The sequence below is a fragment of the Patella vulgata genome, chromosome 9 (assembly GCF_932274485.2).
Source record: "Patella vulgata chromosome 9, xgPatVulg1.2, whole genome shotgun sequence".
NCBI lineage: Eukaryota > Metazoa > Mollusca > Gastropoda > Patellidae > Patella > Patella vulgata.
Genome location: NC_065887.2, coordinates 22,297,977 through 22,316,174, shown reverse-complemented (window position 1 = coordinate 22,316,174; position 18,198 = coordinate 22,297,977). Strand labels below are relative to the sequence as shown.

General features: G+C 33.0%; 1 protein-coding gene across 6 annotated transcripts in view; it reads left to right on the top strand.

The window, feature by feature from the left end:
• Positions 1-18,198, top strand: part of LOC126831452 (supervillin) — a 122,562-nt gene that overhangs the window by 80,468 nt on the left and 23,896 nt on the right. For all 6 annotated transcript variants that reach the window (XM_050561938.2, XM_050561937.2, XM_050561935.2 and 3 more), the window contains 3 exons: positions 732-864; positions 5,077-5,332; positions 8,242-8,791. In XM_050561938.2, the coding sequence (XP_050417895.2) occupies positions 732-864; positions 5,077-5,332; positions 8,242-8,791 (939 nt within the window). The remainder of the gene's footprint in view (positions 1-731; positions 865-5,076; positions 5,333-8,241; positions 8,792-18,198) is intronic.

The following is an 18,198-nucleotide window of genomic DNA, read 5'->3' as shown; positions in this document are numbered from 1 at the left end:
AGAGATATTTGCAAATATTCCAATTTTTGATATAGGTTTATCTTATCTCTAGTTAGTTTTGTTTGATTTATAATAAATTTCTGTCAGGGATTTGAGTAACAATAATAATTTGGTTCTGGTAGACTAAACTTTAATACGCTATAAAATCTTTCAGATTAATTTTCTTCCCTGCTAGTCTATTTAGTAAAGAAAATTGTCCTCTTGTTCCTTGACATGGATGAGAAAACAAACAATTTTATTTTAAAGTGACACTCTCAGTTTATAAAGCAAATAATTTAATGGTAATTTTTCAAGCAAAAACAAAAAAAAACATTTAATGAATTTTCAACAGAAATGATATGGTTGATCTCTCCTCTTCTTCTGTTAATTTCATTGTTGATATGTATTTGTCAGGCACATTACTATTTTTCCTGACATGGACAACAGAAAAAAAACCATAGTATTATTAACTAATGTCCTTTTATAGAGGAGAGTACTATTGCATTTACATTTAATTTATAGAGAAACTGTATCTTTAAGCAAAGTATTTTATACCTTTATGATTAGAGTTCATGTAATACATTGAGTACATTGTGCCTTAATTTAGTTTAAAGCTTAAGTACATATATCTCTAGATAAAAATATTTCTCCGGGACTGAGGAATTATGTTTGATAAAGACAACTTGTAATTTATCAACAGCAGGTTAACAACACGATGATTTAAATGCCCATGTTTCTTCGTGTGTTTACAGATTAAGTTTAAAAGATAAAGTAAAATTATTTGCCAACAAGAAGGAAGAAGAAGAAAAACCACTGCCACCAAAACAAAATGCTCCGATGCCAAGACGTCGTAATCGTAAACAGGCTTCAAGATTCAGTACACAGGTAAGGATGAACATCCAGACCTTTATCAAATTGTTCATTGATCAGAGTCTATTGTAGATTATTCAGTCATTGTTTTTGAAATAGATCTCAGGTCTTCGGTAAAAGATAACAATACGAAAAATATTACCTCAGTGAAGGGGCCAAAACGGAAAGTATACTGCTTTCTTGTTTTATGATAAACGTAATAAATTTATTTGTGAAGTCTCTGTCTGACTAATCTGTATACCAATATATCGCACAAAAAAAAAAATGTTATAAGCTTGAAAATATTCATTTCTGATACAAACAAAAGATTTTATTTGTCTTCTGCAAACGAAGGATTTTATTTATACATAAAAATAGTTTGCTCTTTTTTTTTCTCTTGAAAGTTTTATGTTTACTACTTTTTATACATCCAGTTGAGATTGAATAAAACTTTAATTTGACTTTTTCATCGCCTGAAATTAACCATAAAGTTTTTCATGGATATATTTTACATCAAATACAATGCAGTGACACTTTATAAAAACTTTAAACTTGAACACTATCACAAGTGTGAAATTGATCTGAATAATCCATTTTGAAAATGATGATTTTCTACTCCTAGTGGGGTCAAGTGTATTAAATATAATCTACTCTAGATATGTTCCTTTGACACCTGTGTTCCATTTCCTAGGTCGCCTGGCATTCCTCAAAACATTTCTGTTACAAATCTTTCTAAAAGGCATTTTAAGTTGTTTTATTGTAGAGTTTTGCTTTTTCAAACATTTGTAAGTTGTAATAAAATGTTGGACTGTAAGAATGTTTACAGGTGGAGACATCCTGTTAGATGATACATGTAGGTACATTACAAAGGTTATAACATTGAACTTCTGAAGTGTAATGTACATGTATAGTATATATGTAGGCTAATTTACAGTTCAATAGCCTAGTATGCACCAAGAGCTGATCCAGAAATTGTTGGTGTTGAGAGAGGGAAAGGTGGTGGGGGGGGCGGGGGTGACCAATTTCAAAAGGGTAAATTTTAAAAAACGTCTTTATTTACATTTTTAACACATGAAAAGAAAATTCTCCTGGAAACTGGGGTAGGGTGATCTTCCTTACAAACTACCCTTGTGTATTAAATTAGTTACTTATTCGTTAAAGAAAATCTTCTAGTTATATCGTTAAGCTTACTTTATTCAAGTTTTATTAAAAATCAATCATCAAATTATTTCAGGGATGATTATTGATTAGGGTTATGATCTGCTAATTTGATACACACATCCCTAACATTATTGTATTATATAGATAAATGTAAAAATTATATATTTAAAGGAGCTAAATCGCTAACATTTGGGACCTAGAAATTCACAAAAGTGGGTCGCAATGCATATAATGCTGTAATATGAATGTATATAAACTGATTTACATTTAATGGTTTCCGTTTTTACTCCAATTTCAAATCAGTTATGTTCGGCGAAATAAGTCAGCAATCTCAATCGAGTGCCAATTTCTAGCGTCTAGTTATTCTAGTCTACATAACTCCATTTGATTTGGTGCAATGTGTCTAGCCTCGTCCCTCGAGTCTCTCAATACAACTGGGGCTGAAACGCATTATGGTACACGATTCGTGTACCAATGTTAAAAAAATTATTTTATCTTAAATATCGGATATCAGAAGCTCATCTTTTCCCGGTAAGTTTACATCATCAATGTTGATTTAAATTGACCAATAATTCGTGTTTTCGATGTCGAAGATTTTGGAGGATATTGAGTTACGGACTTAGGTCCTTTAAGTCAATAAATACACCTGCATTATTACTACATGAAAAATCGTACATATGAATAATGAATTGATAAATTTAGGGGTGTTTATTCATAACCAAGTAATTTTAGTTAAATGTATTTTAGTCAATGAATACACCTGCACTATTTACTAAATGAAATATCAGCTATTAATGAATTGATAAATTTAGGGGTGTTTATTCATGAGTAAGTAGTTTTAGTTACATGTATTGAAATATTTCTTAATTAAATCCGTTCTTGCTGATCCGTAACAGATTTCATTTCACAGTGAATGAGTTTGTTTATATAGCTGAATGTTAAGTAATCTAAGCATGTTATTGTTATATATTTGCTGGTAAATAAAGTCAGTTGAACATTATATATAGGTTATGTTTATTTAAAGATACAAACCATATTATGAGTAAGAAATAATTTGGACATGGAACATCTGTATAAATATTTAAGGGGTAATTAAGGAAATGTAGATTTGTTTAGACAATTTGATCTAGATTTCTTTGGGGAAGAAATATACTATTCAAAAAAAGTAGGGGATATTTGATTTTGGGGGCATAATACTAAAATATGCAAATGACTACGAAAAAAGTCACTATAGAACCTAACAGAAGAAACATTTCCAGTTATATGTGACGCCCAAACGCACCAATAGTTACCGCATGGAATGCAGGTGATGCTTGGGATCATCATGGGGGTCCAACCCAAGATTTTCACGACTCTGACTTTGAATGTTACAGTCATTGTGGCATTGAAATCCAGGGTGGAAACATCAGTTTAATTGTTTTAGTGACCAGAAAACAAATTTTGATATGCGTCGGCTTACCCAAAATGAAAGGTTACGTGCCCTTGGCATGCTACAGATCGGCACAACACAGGCGGTTGTGGCGCGGACGATGAATGTTTCTCAGTCTGTCATAAGCAGGCTATGGTCCAGATACCGTGATACACAATCTGTACAGGACAGACCACGCTCAGGTCGACCAAGGGCGACAACTCAAGCCCAGGATCGATTTATCCGTACCTTGGCCTTGAGAAATCGTGTCATCACAGCAAATCAGATCAGCGCTCGTCTTCAAACAGACACTGGTGTGAGAGTGAGTGGCCAGACGATTCGGAATCGACTGCATAGGGGTCACCTTCACGCCCGACGTCCTCGCGTGATCCCTTGTTTTAGAGATCATCACATTCAGGCAAGACGTCGTTGGTGTAGGGATCGTCAACACTGGGATAATCGACGCTGGAGCAATGTGATGTTTTCAGATGAGTCAAGGTTCACTGTTGATTTTTTGGACAGACGTAGGAGGGTGTGGCGTCGTCGAAACGAGCGCTTCCAAGACGTTAACGTCATCAGACATGATCGATTTAGGGGTGGTTCTGTTATGGTGTGGGGAGGCATCACTGTTGCTGGAAGAACGGCTTTACATGTTGTTGCAGGGCGTGTTACAGGCCAGTACTACCGGGACAACATCTTGGCAGTCCATGTTGTGCCGTTCGCACGACGTCATGGCCGCCGTTTCATCTTCCAGGATGACAACGCAAGATGTCACAGGGCCAGGATCGTTACAGGTTACCTCCAACAACAGAACATCACCACATTACCTTGGCCAGCACTGAGTCCCGACCTCTCCCCCATCGAGCATGTCTGGGACATGCTTGGACAGAGGTTACGTCAACGTCAACAATGTCCTGCCAATGTCCAAGAACTTGCTGCTGCGTTGCAACAGGAATGGGACAATCTGGACCAAAATGACCTTAGACGTCTCATTAGGAGTATGCCACGTCGGATCAATGCTTGTTTGGCAAACAGAGGAGGATTTACCCGTTACTGACTTGGTTGTGATGCTGTGGTAACTTTGCTGTTTGACCCCGGGTATCATTTTACCCTTATAATGGTCAGTCTGTGCCTTACTTAGTCTAACGATCATTTGGAATAAATCGATGAATGTGAACTTCATTTCATTTTGTCATTTGTTTCTTCGTCAGTTTCATTAGGTGACTTTAATAACACTTAAAAATCAAATATCCCCTACTTTTTTTGAATAGTATATGTTATAGTATATGATTGTTAAAACATCATAAAAAATACTAATTATTTTTTTTTGGGGTGGAGAGGGGCTGGATTTGTAATGCATGCACTTTAGATCGTAAGTCAAGTGGTGTGGTTTCAATCCCACACTTGTACATGAGTAGCGTTGCTACCTAATCTTGTGAGGTTTCTCTGTTGGCATTAAAGACAAATTTTTGAAATAAAGTTGTACCATTTGACCTTGTTTGTATTGAGTGGATGTTAAACCCCATTTCTCCCTCTCTCTTCTTTTTTAAAATTGAAAATGAACGTCTTTATAGTGCTTTCTCTCATCAAACTCTCATAAGAAATTAAATTCCTGTTTTATTTGAATTTAATCCTATCCACATTGGTCAAAGTTGAAAACGTAAACATTTTTTTTTCAGCCGATAACAAGTGAAGAAGTTGAAAAAGCAGCTAAAATCTCTCCTCTTCATATGAGTTTAGTGAAACCACCAGATCCTGAAATACTAAAAGGATTATCACTGAAGGCGCAACGAGAATTAGCTGCCTGTCATGCTGAGGCAACATTGTCTCAACCAAGTTCACGTTCTAACTCTAGACCAAATTCCAGACCCGGATCACAGCCTGGTTCTCGACGAGCTTCTTTTACAGAAGAAGAACCCATGGCATCAGAAAAAGGTAAGTACTGAATATTGAAATGGTATATCGCTTTGAAGGGAACAGCATTAGTTGAGCTATTTAATGATTTGAGAGGGAACTACAAAATTTCAGGACTTAATCCAACTTAATGAGAAAAATATGTAAATATCTTGTCTTTTGGTTCCATATACGAGTACCTGTAAAAATCCATTGAAAATCAAAATTCAAAGAGAAGTCAGAAATGTTGCTGTCTCACTTGCCAGGTGTAAGCACTTGAAAGGCCAAGAAGGAAAATATTGTCCAGTCATTTGGTTGGGACAAAAACTGAGGATCACCTATGTAAATATTGGAATTTATGTAAAAAAAAGCCTTGACTATTATGCAGCAAGAACCCAACATAAAACTCCACTGTCCAGGCAAAAGTTTTCGCCATAGGATTACACATGTTGCATCAGAAAAAAAATCACTGCCAATTTTAGATCATGACTTGTACTAGTATTACACAATGTTTTTTTTCTCTGGGTTATATTCCTGATTGTCTTTCAATTTTGAGTGAAGTCTGTATCACTTCAGGTCACTGTACAGTGCAGTGGACGCTTATTGCTAGCCCCCAGATCCATTCACTTAATCTGATATGTACGTTTGTTTGTGATTTCTGTGTATTGTATCTTGTCTGTAGTTTTGTTTTGTGTGGTGCAGTGGCCCTGCACTTCGGGCCATACTATATACTGGAAAACACCGGAAAACAACTGGAAAACACTGGAAAACAACCGGAAAACACCAGAAAACAACCGGAAAACACCATTTTATACTGAATACCGGAAAACACCGGAAAAACACTAAATACCGGAAAACATCCTAAATGCCGGAAAACACCCTAAATAGGTCCTCTGTGTGCGGTTTTGGACCAAGTGAGCGCCGATGAAGGAAGGTCAAGGTCATTACGATGTTCGTTTTACAAATAGCCCCCCCCCCCCAAAAAAAAAAAAAAAAAATTTCCGATTTATTTTCTCCAAAATTTTGTTGATGCCTATTATGTTTGAATGTTTTAAAAGACGCAATCAGTGTACATCCATCATTGACCATATTTTATTTTGTATTTTAATTTTAGTTTTCAGTAAATTTCAGTAAATTTCAGTAGATTTCAGTGTTTCAGTATTTCAGTAGATTAAACACTGCCCTCGGAGGGTCCCATTATATGCCGGTTGCACCGGTCTCCTGATTCTTACCAGTAACACTGGCATCAGGGTGGTACGAATTAGTGGAAGGCACGACTAGGCCAACTCCTCCCTAGGTAACAAAAAATCACATCATAAAACAGCAAGTATCATCAAAAGCGAGTTAATAAATCTCTGAATAGTTCGAGTTGAAGGGTCAAATATAATCACTTGAACCATAATAATATTCAACATATTCCATCATATTGTGAGGGCCGCACACAGGATTTTTTTCTGGATTACTTTTCGAGCTTTTTTCCCCAACTTGTTGACCAGTTTTCCTTGAGAAAACCCCAACTTTCGCCCAATTGTCCATGAGAAAACTAGATATTCTATCTTACTGCATTGACGGAAAGTGGTAAGCTGGACGTCTGTGAAAAGGGTTGATCGATAAATTTTCAAGGAAGCAATTGTTGTTTTTACTTGTGAAATAGAGGACTCTAGCTGATGAGGCTACTTTTCCCCCCGAGAACCTCAGGCAACAAATTTGTTTTATGCACTACTATCGTAATAAAACATTATTATGTTAACCACTTCCTGGTGGTTGAAGACTTACACCGAATGCGTATTCGGAAAAAAATGTCCCCGAGAAAATGTTTTTTCAGACAATCGATATTCGAGATGTCTTCTGTTGCACAAATTATGCTGCACTGTGTAAGAACTTGCATCCTTTGATCTGAAGATAGTAGATGGAAAAGTATCATTTGCATTATTTCAAAGTAAACCTGCATTTTCGTATATCATCCTGTAATTTGTGATTAATGACAATGACTGTGGAAATAATATGGGTTGAGGAACGGAAGATCTATGTTCGTCACGTGACTGGACAATTCAACCCCTGTCCCACCCTGACGATGATCCCTCCCGGAGCGGCGCGCTCTCTAAAAAAATCTTAGACACAGTTTACTCTTCTAAGTTTTCCGGTAGCTATTTAGTAACCCGGAGTTTGGTCCTCGTGTGTGGTTTTGGACCAGGTGCGCTGATGAAATAAGTTCATTAACATACAAGCGAGCGATCGCCTACGGTCAAAGAAAAATTTATTTTCAGATTTTTTTAACAATTTCTTCTCCCAAATTTCTCTCCCAAAAAAATTTTTTCCAGTATTTTTCTCTGTAAAATTATTTTCTACGGAATGTTTTTTTGTAAAACCAATTTTTTGGAAAAATTCAATTTTTTTTTGTGACAAAATTTTTGGAGAAAAAAAATCGGAAATTTTTTTTGGGGGGGGTGGGGGGCTATTTGTAAAACGAACATCGTAATGACCTTGACCTTCCTTCATCGGCGCTCACTTGGTCTAAAACCGCACACAGAGGACCAGGCTCCGGGTTACCTATTTAGGGTGTTTTCCGGTATTTAGGGTGTTTTCCGGTATTTAGGGTGTTTCCCGGTATTTAGGGTGTTTTCCGGTATTCAGTATTAAATGTTGTTTTCCGGTGTTTTCCGGTATATAGTATTGCCGCTGCACTTACTATGTACCGGTGTGTAAATATAAGGACCAAAATCCAGTATTGTTAAAAGATGGAATTCCATGCTATTCATATGAAAACACTGTTGTAATATGTTTAGTTTCATACTTTATAGTCATTGTGTTTTCAAATTATTGTTACTTTTTGTGTCTTGCTTGAAATTATAAATTGTTTGGTTATTCAGTGGTATTATAGAATTAGCTCCCTTGTAAAAGATGGCTGTTTTAGCATCTACCTAGCCTTAGCATTCTGTCAACGTTTTTAGTTACAGTAAGTCATGCCAAGTCTGATGGAGATCTTCAAAAGAACACTGGAATATTAAGATGTACAGAAATACGTCAGTCAAATCCCGATCTCGAAGTAAAAAGCATTTTAAAAATAGAAAAGGAGAGAAAAGATCAGGAACCAAGGGGAATACTAAAACGTGCAGAAACCATTGAAACAAGCAAGCCATCCGATGAAACGAGAGGTATTCTCAAACATGGTGATTCTCCGAGTCCTGAATCAAACAGACGGTCTCGTGATTCCAGAGAAACCGAGTCTGAACCAAGAACTATATTGCATTCTGAAGATTCAAATCTCATTGGAAGAGGCATATTAAAAAAAGATAGTAGCTTTGAGGTTAAAAAGACTGAACCAGAAAGGGGTGTTTTAAAGAAAATTGACAACAGAACTGAAGAAAGTCCGGTGAGGAGTATTTTAAAGAAGGATTTATCAGATGATGAAAATGGTCTGGATAATTCTCAATCTATCCCTGGATCAGCAGCTTCTTTATCTGATGTTGGCTCCAAACGAAGATCCAGACACAATGATCGGTAAGTCAGATATTTTAATATCATTTATGAAGTCTAGGTTAATATTTTCATAAATAGTATTATTATTTTCATATTCAATAGAAACCAATTTGTAATTAAATTATTGGACATATTAGTTCTTTGTTTCAGCCTTTTAAAATAATAAACAAGTGTTAAAGATGTCACTGTTGATATCATCTCTTCTGGGAATTTAAACTTAGACATAGGCCTACATTCCTATTCCTACATGTGGCGATTAGATAAGACATCCTAAAAAATGATTTCCTTTATCAAACCCTGTTCAGATTATTACATTAAATGTTATTTACTCCAATCCACTCCAGTTATTTTCCTAATTCTCCAACAATGAAAACACTTCTGCATAAATATTTGATTGTTAGTTGTGTAATTAACCTATATTTGACTGTGTACGGCTGGCTCATTCTCATTTATTTTTGATAACATTAAGAGCAATCAAAATCAGATGCATCAATGATTTAAAAGGTAGGAATTGTATTGAAGTCTTCTGAATGTTTCAATTTTTGTCCCAGTTGACATTTTAAATTGCTTTGTGTTTGAATATGAGAATGTTGTATTTGAAAAGTGTAAGGGTTTGGCAGGATAGAGTAAGCTGTAGATAGCTGTAATATAGTACGCTTTTACATCACACCAACATTGGAAATGAATCTATGAATTAATGGTAAAATTGACCTTAAAATACGGTTCATGGAAATCCATTCCTATATGGTGATGTAGCTTAATTACTATGGTGATGATTCTTTCTTCTCACATAAAAAATATAAAGTTTGTTTTTCTAATGTATTATTTGGTTGAACTAAGTGCCTCTTGTGATATTCTGAATGTGAACTTCCCTTTATTAGTTTAAGTGTTTGTAGATGTGGAATAGAATTTTAATTAATCGGGTTAAATTAGTGTAACTTCATGTGATTTATATTTAACACACTTAGCAAGACAGTCAAATTATACTACTTACCAGGACATGAGATAATTACTGGTAAAAAGATGATTAAAGCTACAGCAAGCGAGATCATTCATATTGTAATGTCTCAAAATACAAGATGTGTTTAATTTTAATGCAATTGCAAGAATGATGTCAAAGCTGCATTATGTAAGAACTAAGTTTGTCCATTGCAGGTCTTTATTTTGGCTTCAAATGTTATTTTAACTATTATTTAGACATTTATTCACATGACAGGCCCATAATCAACTCTCTAGGTTATTGGATGGTCGAGATATAAATGGAATAGAACACCTGCAAGATTTAGAAATTTAACAATAAAATGGATAACTGAGACTTAAACTTGATTGTCAAGTACCATTGCTACGATAAGGAACCATCTACACTACATCTTGTCAAACCTTCAAACACTCATAACTTAGCTCATAAAGTAATGTATTTTTGAAACGGCAAAAACGGCCAGCTCTTTATCTAAATCTTACATAATGCATTTTTAAGTGATTATGCACATATTTGTGTATTAAAAAATAAAATAAACTTCCATGAAGAATGATCTTGCTTGTGTGGAAAAAATAGATTTAATATTATTATATTGTCTCATACAAATAAACATAGTGCTTTCAAATAAATAAAAAATCAGAATCCAATATAAACTTTTACTATAAGTACTTTTGATTGTGTATGGGCAAAACTCAATATTTAAATTTTATTTTGGCATGTTTAGGCTTTATAAATGATAATTTTGAAATCATTAATGTCTGATTCAGCTTGTGCATTATATTCACATATTAAACAATTTCTTTATTTCTTATTTTAGTAAATTTGAATTTATTTAAATGTGTGTTTAATATTAGCAATTAGCATTTTTAAATATCATTAGTTTTGCATAAGTCTTTTATTACATGCTAATTGAAGTAGTTAAACATAAATTAAATTGACATTTATATACAATAGGTGAATGATTAATGATGTAATTTAGTTTATGTGATAATGACTCATCTGTTGTGGTGGATTTCCTAATATTTGTTGGTGGTCTCTTCTCATGGGTAAAAATGTTTGACATAAAGCGGCCAATATACATTTATTCTTAACAATAACAAACTGGCAGTGCAGACAGTGCAGTTTAGAATTTTTTAGGATATGCCACTTCAGTTCTGCTCTCTTTATCAGAATCTAGTTATACTTGGGATGTACATGATTTTAACATGTTCTGTTTAAACAATATATTTGAATTCATTATAGCATATACGATTTAACCTGTGATTGATAACTGAACTATGCAGTATATTGTCACACTGTAGATTGGTGTTGTCATGAAAATAATTGCATTAGGAAAGTAATAATTTTATGTACAATTTATTGATGCATTTATAGATTTCCTGAAGTCCAAAAATGACAGGGAACTGCAGTGGCTCAGTGAGTATGGCCCTGGCTTGCTAGCCATGTCTCGGGTTTGCTCCTAGTGTTGGTCAAGAAAGTTCCTCAGGATTTACTGACATTGTTTCCCCTTTTCAGGGGTGCAGGACACAGGACCTGACAAAGACTAGTGTCTAGTTGTTAAGATGTAACAAAAAAAAAGAGGTCCCGTCTACAGTTAGAATTTGAAATAAGAGTAACCCATGCAGTTCATCCAGACAAGTAGGATGTTAAACCCCTCATCATTCCATTTACTTAATTTCTATGATTAAAAAAGAAAATCAAAATGGATGTCACGATTGCTTCCCTTTAATTGAATTTTCATCTGGTATTAAAAGCCAGTTAACTCGACTTACGGTGGTATTCCTATGTAAATCATTTGACATTTAGGCTGTCGTCTTTATCCTAGTAACCTATTTTATACATTCTGATTTAAAATTATACACACTTTCATTCTTTAAAAACAGCTGTGATCCAAACTGAATTAATTTTAATAAAATTTAAGAGTGGATCACAGTTTATTTCAAATTCCTAACAGTTCAAGGCGACTATGTTTAAAGCGCCGACATTTGAATTTAAATTGTAGGCAAATATGGACTAAAAAGATGTTATTTAGATAGTATTTTTAGAAGATCAAAGTATGAATGTTATGGTTATTTGTTTTCTGTTCTCATTTGACAAAAATGTCAGAATTTGGGAAAATAAGTTATTTTGAGGAATTAATTTTAATTGGTAATTTTGAAGAATGAATATTAATTAGTAATTTTGAGGAATAAATATTAATTGTTAACATTAGCTATGCAAGGCAGTTAGTACGTAATTTTAATCAAAAGCATTGTGTCACATGAAAAGGCTTGGTAGATTTTGTTTACAAACGTACACTCTAAATGACTAGCATGTTTGAACTATGACACGACTTTAAAGTTGTACACATGTTAAGATAATAATTGAAGACTTCCTGAGGAACACAAATTAAACGTTCAAACCACTGTAGGCCTCATATATACATGTATTCAGCCACTAGCTACTTCATCTTACACAACAGAACACTTGTCGCTAGAGGATAAACATCAGCTAAAAAAAGGTCGCTTTACATTGACTTTGTCTACTTGTATGGAGATTTAGAAGTTTTAAAAAAAACTTATTGAAACAAGGGGACGAACCAGAACTAAAGCTGATTTACATGTTTTGTCAAATGAATTGTATGACTTGGATGATAGCCGATGATATTAAGGGTATTGCAAGCAGTCATTGTGTTTATTTTGCACCATGTGTTATGTAAGATTTTGTGGAAGTTTGTAAAATAGTACAAGAATACAAAGAGGATGAATCTATCTTCAATACATGCAAAGCAGTAATTGTATTTTCTTTTTTAAAAACATCCTTTAAAAGAGTTAAACTGTTATTCTGGACTAGTATAGTCAGCAAGATTTTCTCAACAAATTAGATGAAAATGAAAAGAACAGGATAAATCCATCTTTAGATGACAGTGGCTGTAATTTGTGATTTAACACTTTCCTTAGGGATGTGTGAACTTTTGCTTCCATAATGACATTATTCTCGTCTTGTGCAAGATTTTATGAACAGCTTATAAGTTAAAGTAAACAACATGGATCCTTCAGAAGACAGTGGCTGTAATTTGTAATTTAACACTTCCAGGTTTTTTGTGAGATATGAACTTTTGTTGCACATATTATACTACAGGATTTTGTTGGAGTTATAGACACAGGAAGGACTGTCTGTTTTATATAAGACAGCAACTGTATTTTGTATCTACATGCTATTGAACAGATAAATTTCTCTGTGATATATAATAATATAAACTCAGGTTTTTGGTGAAAGTGGTCTTTATCTTTGTTTAAAGATGTGTACTATCAACTGTAGGATCGCAGCTTTCAGTGAGATTCGTTCAAGGTTGGTATACTTATTACATAACACAGCTTGTAGCTATCAAATTATTTACAAATTTACCATAGCTGGGTGTATTAATTTTATTTTTTAACTAGAAATATATTTTTTGTGGATTTATTCATTAATATGCAGATTTTTCAAAAGTTGACAACTCGGATGTAAAGAGTTTTTGTTTGTATAAAAGATTCAGTATTTTTGTACGATTTGATTTATTTATTTAATCATTGGCAGTTAGAAAGGTTAAATTTTTTAAGTGGTTGAAAAGTGTCTGTGATATCGAATTAAATGATTATACAGATCTACTGCAACAAAATAGGGTCAGATTTCCTGTTTTTTCAGTTCATTTTTGTTGGTAGTTTAGTTTTTACTGTTGGACAGCCGGCTATTTTGATTGATAAAATGAATGTGTATATGTACGATTATAATGATAGACACTTTCAATTTGTTCTATTAAGTTCTATTACCAGTTTATCAAGTGATAAAGATAAACTATTTAAAAGGGTATGATAAAGTAAGTAATAGCCAGATGATAAGATATTTTAATGGTATCATGATACATACTCTTCAAAAAAGTAGGGGATATTGATATTAAAGTTAGTGTGTTATGTTTAATTTGATCGGAAGACGTGTTCGTTGATACCAACGTCAACCGACAACACTGCAATTAACACTGCAAGAATTGGCCGTGGCACTGTAAGAGGAGTGGATTAGATTGCCCCAAATCGTGATTGGACAGTTGATTAGGAGCATGCCACAACGAATTGCTGAATGTCTGAGAATTGGTGGAGCAATTACTCATTATTAGGACAAAAATCAAAATTGTCCATTTTCACTTTTGACGGTGTATCTCTTTGTGAGTGAAATGGGGCCGTCAGATAAGCCGCCCAAATGAAATGTTTATGTTCATGTGTAGGCAATTAGCCTGTTATTAACATACACTGGTTACCTCTAATAAAAACAGCAGTGCATTTCCGCAGTTTTGTATTGTTTCTGAATACCCCCTACTTTTTTTGAAGAGTATATAATAAGAGTAGATTTGAACATCTTGATTGTAATAAAAATAACAAGACTTTCACTTTCGATATTTATCGTTAATATGAACAAGCATTAGTTATCTTTGTAGGCTTTGTGTGTGTGATTAGTAGCATGTATGTTATAAAGGTGGTATCACTTTCACCAAAAGAATGAATATAATTAATTTTATGTATCAAAATACTCTAGAATTATAGAAATTATCAGCAATGGGTTAGGTGATTTGTTTCAAATTTTTCACAGAATCAAGAATTTGAAGGCAAGAAATTAATATCTGAAATTTCTATTTTAACGACAAAGTAAATCAGGGATTTTTTTATTTCTCCAGATAAACTGTATGTCAAAGTTAACACCTCTCAAAATAATAAAATAATTAACAGGGATTAATTAGATAATAGGCTAACCAATGTTCTATCATAACAGTGGCATAATCTGATATATGGATGCTAATTCGTAGTTAAGAAGCTAATCAGCCATCATCTAAGAAAATAGTAGGGTTTTACAGGTTACATTAATTTCATTAATCTAATTGAAAGTGAAATTAATTTGAATATTAGTCATAGAAAACTACTTTTACTACTGCTCAGTGACACGTGCAAGCGTGAGAGTACCTGTTTTAATTAATGAGATATATTTGCGTTGATTTGATAAATAATCAATATTCAAAAGTAAACAAATTTTTTGGCATCAGTCTGGCAACTGTCATAAAAAAAACATTAAAATTTCCTTTCAGCTCTTTATGAAAATGTTGCCTTGTTCCAAAAGTTTAGTTGAAAATTATCTTCCTCATGTTGATTTTTTAGAGGAAAATTTTTATAACAGAAACCTGCTCCAAAGTAAATTATGACAAAAGCTTTCAAGGTTGGTTTGTATATTTTGGAGGAAAAAACAATCAATGGTTTTAGAACACTTGTTGACAATGGTTTGGCTTATGATCAACTTGCGTAAACACTCTTCGATCATGTTGTAAAGTTAAAATGTAAATATTGGTGTTTTATGCTGGGGTTAAGAGGATTTATCACATTATTCGAACATCGTTATTGTGAACAAGAAGCTAACAAGTAGATTATCTTAAATTTTTTAGATCATTTCTGAAGATTTTAAAGGAAAATAAACAAGTTGCTCTATTGTTTTCATTCAAATATTTAATGGTCGAATTTTACGTCGATTGCTATATTTTCTATTTGTTGTGTATCACAACCCATTGGCTTTTTGTGCTCAAATTCTACTTTTCTGAAGAGAAAAAAGGAAATGAGTATTTGGACATTTGATTAAATTTGACATTTCTTTCCTTTATGGTGGAGACGTTTAAATCTCACTTAATTTCTTTTCATTTATCTTTTTACGAAAACACAAAAATGACATTGAAAATTTTCCTGTTGAGCATAAATATAGGTTTATAGTATGACTTTGCTGATAGTGTTTCTTCTCTAGATTATATTCTGTGTTAAAGTTACAGTCCATTTTGTAAACATCTGAAGGCAAATTGACAATTAAAGATAACATTGTGATACATGTGTCAAGCTAATCATGTCATTCCTATTTATGGCAGAAATCTGGACATGTATAAATAATAAGTCAAACTAATCTGGTTAATCCATTATAGAACAATGTTGAACTTACTACTTCCTTACAATACCTGTGTTACCTACTAATAACATGACACTAAAGGTAGGAAGACAAGTTCATTCATAATTCATATATATCATATGTTAAGATACAACTTGTCGTCTGCTAGTAGTTACCTGTATCTTCTTATAACAACATCATTTTCGAAGGTCATCACCTTCTATTTATATCGATCTACTTCAATCTTTCGTGGTCCGTGGGTTTCGAGTGGAGAATGATGAATACCTAGGACAATACATGCTCAGCTGTGGCTTGACTAATGTGACCTGACTTTATTGTAATACAATATGGCCGAACCACAACAGGTGTAATAGGAGTTGTTGTTTGTATATAAATACTGGTAACTGACTGGTTATATAGGACAAATTGTTATACAGACACACCGATGCCTGACAGTTGAATAACTTGAGTTTGCATACAGGACGTTAGATTATTTTCTAGATTGAATTTACAAGAATTAACTATATAGATTATCTTCTAAATGCTGGCTGTTGATTTAGGATTAATCTGGAATAATAGATTTGAAGTACTGAGACGGATACTTAATTATAAAGTTTAAAGGTAGGTTAGTGTATGAAAATTTGAGGAAGGATATTAACTGGAGTTGGTCACGATACATAAGTTTTTGTGGTAATTAAATTGATCAACTTTTGAAATGACATTTTCTAGGTCATAAAACTACAGCTTCCATTAAAAAGGCAACAATTTATTAATTTAAAGGTACAGCTGAATATTTCGACATAGTGTATAGATTTCCATCATTTTGTATGATGGTATGATTTTAAAAACACCATTCTAAACTATTGATTGCTGTGTATAGTTATGTATAATCCTAGTCATAGGTGCCATGCACAAAGTAGTGTAGAACACCCAATACCAAATTCCAGTCATTTATTGAAATAACAAAAATCTATTAATTTGATCTGAGCATACGAGAAGCTTAATATTTATTCATTGCCATTGTATCCTCTTTAAGTTGTAATAATGTACGCATTGCTATAAAATCAATATATATATCTTGTCTGGTATTCTATTGTTCATCAATTTATTTATTTATTGATTATAAAAATAAAAACATGTTATAAATGTTACTCATAGAGAATTTGCAACAATGTGTTTCTGGTAAAGTTATGATCTGCAATAGTCATAGTCATATCTTTTATTTTGAGCCCCTCCTCCAACTTCTCCAACTTCCAAATAGTGATCATACGGAGCACTGTAATATTCAAATGTTTCATCAACTATCCATCTGTAGGTTTAAAAATCTGAAATCTAAAAATATTAAATATTAATTAAAGATACATTATGGGAGATTCGATAACGAGTTGGCAGTTCTCACTATAATAGTTAAAAACTAGATACCGTAAAGGCAATTTGCTGAAAATTTCATTCAAATTGATCCACTATGAACCGAAAACTAAGCGAATGAAATTTCTGCCTAGCCTCGGTCATCATTACTGAAGTCAGTACGATAAACAGCATAGTCTCGATTATCTATTTAATCGTTTAATCGAGAAGGAAAGTTATGCAGTAAATCGGCTCACAATCCACTTAAGATCGCAGGCTAATGATGCCATCTAGAGTTGTTTATTGTCTGGATAAGTTAATTAATGTCTTATTAATAATTTAGATAACATTTCAGGCCTAAAGAAAGACCTGCAATAGACAGATTTAGCTCTTGCATAGTGTATGTTTAATACTATTGAATTATTTTATTTTGAATTTCTAATGAAAATAGAAAATAAGAACAAATTTTCAAAATAGACATTTATTCCTTAGGGCAACACGATCATACATTACTCGGCAACTGTCATAAAATTGTTTTATTTTTATCACTGAATTTACATGATTAGTTTGATTGATAGGGCTCAAATAAACACAGGCTATAACTCAGGATGACTGAGAATAAAATTTGTCCTACAATATTTATAGTAAAACATGTCATTTGAATGATTATTTTCACTTAAACAATAGTGCTAAATGTTTAAAACACTCCCATTATAGTTGAATTGCTTCATACGGCATCTTTAAACAATGACTACTAATGTGTGTATCTACATGTACGTAGGTAATATATGTCATGCATATTACACCTCTACACTCCCTGAGAATTTTGAAATTTATATTATTATAATATATGTGATTAAAATATGTACATATAGCATGTATATAATTAAACTATATATAGAGGATATTTGTCGTTTTAGAGTGAATAACATATTTTATTTCATCGAGAAGCAAGAAAACTTATATTTTCACGAATGCGTAGTACATATTTAAATACATTATGCCAACTTACTGTTTTATTACTTCAGTATCATAATTGCCTTACTTTTATCTTATTTATTGAAAAACTTCTCTTTATGCTAGACACAAATTATTGTCTTTTGTCTTTTTCTTTTTTGAGAAACATATATTTATTTGAATTTGCACCTAGTTTGAAACTGTGGGTATTGTTATC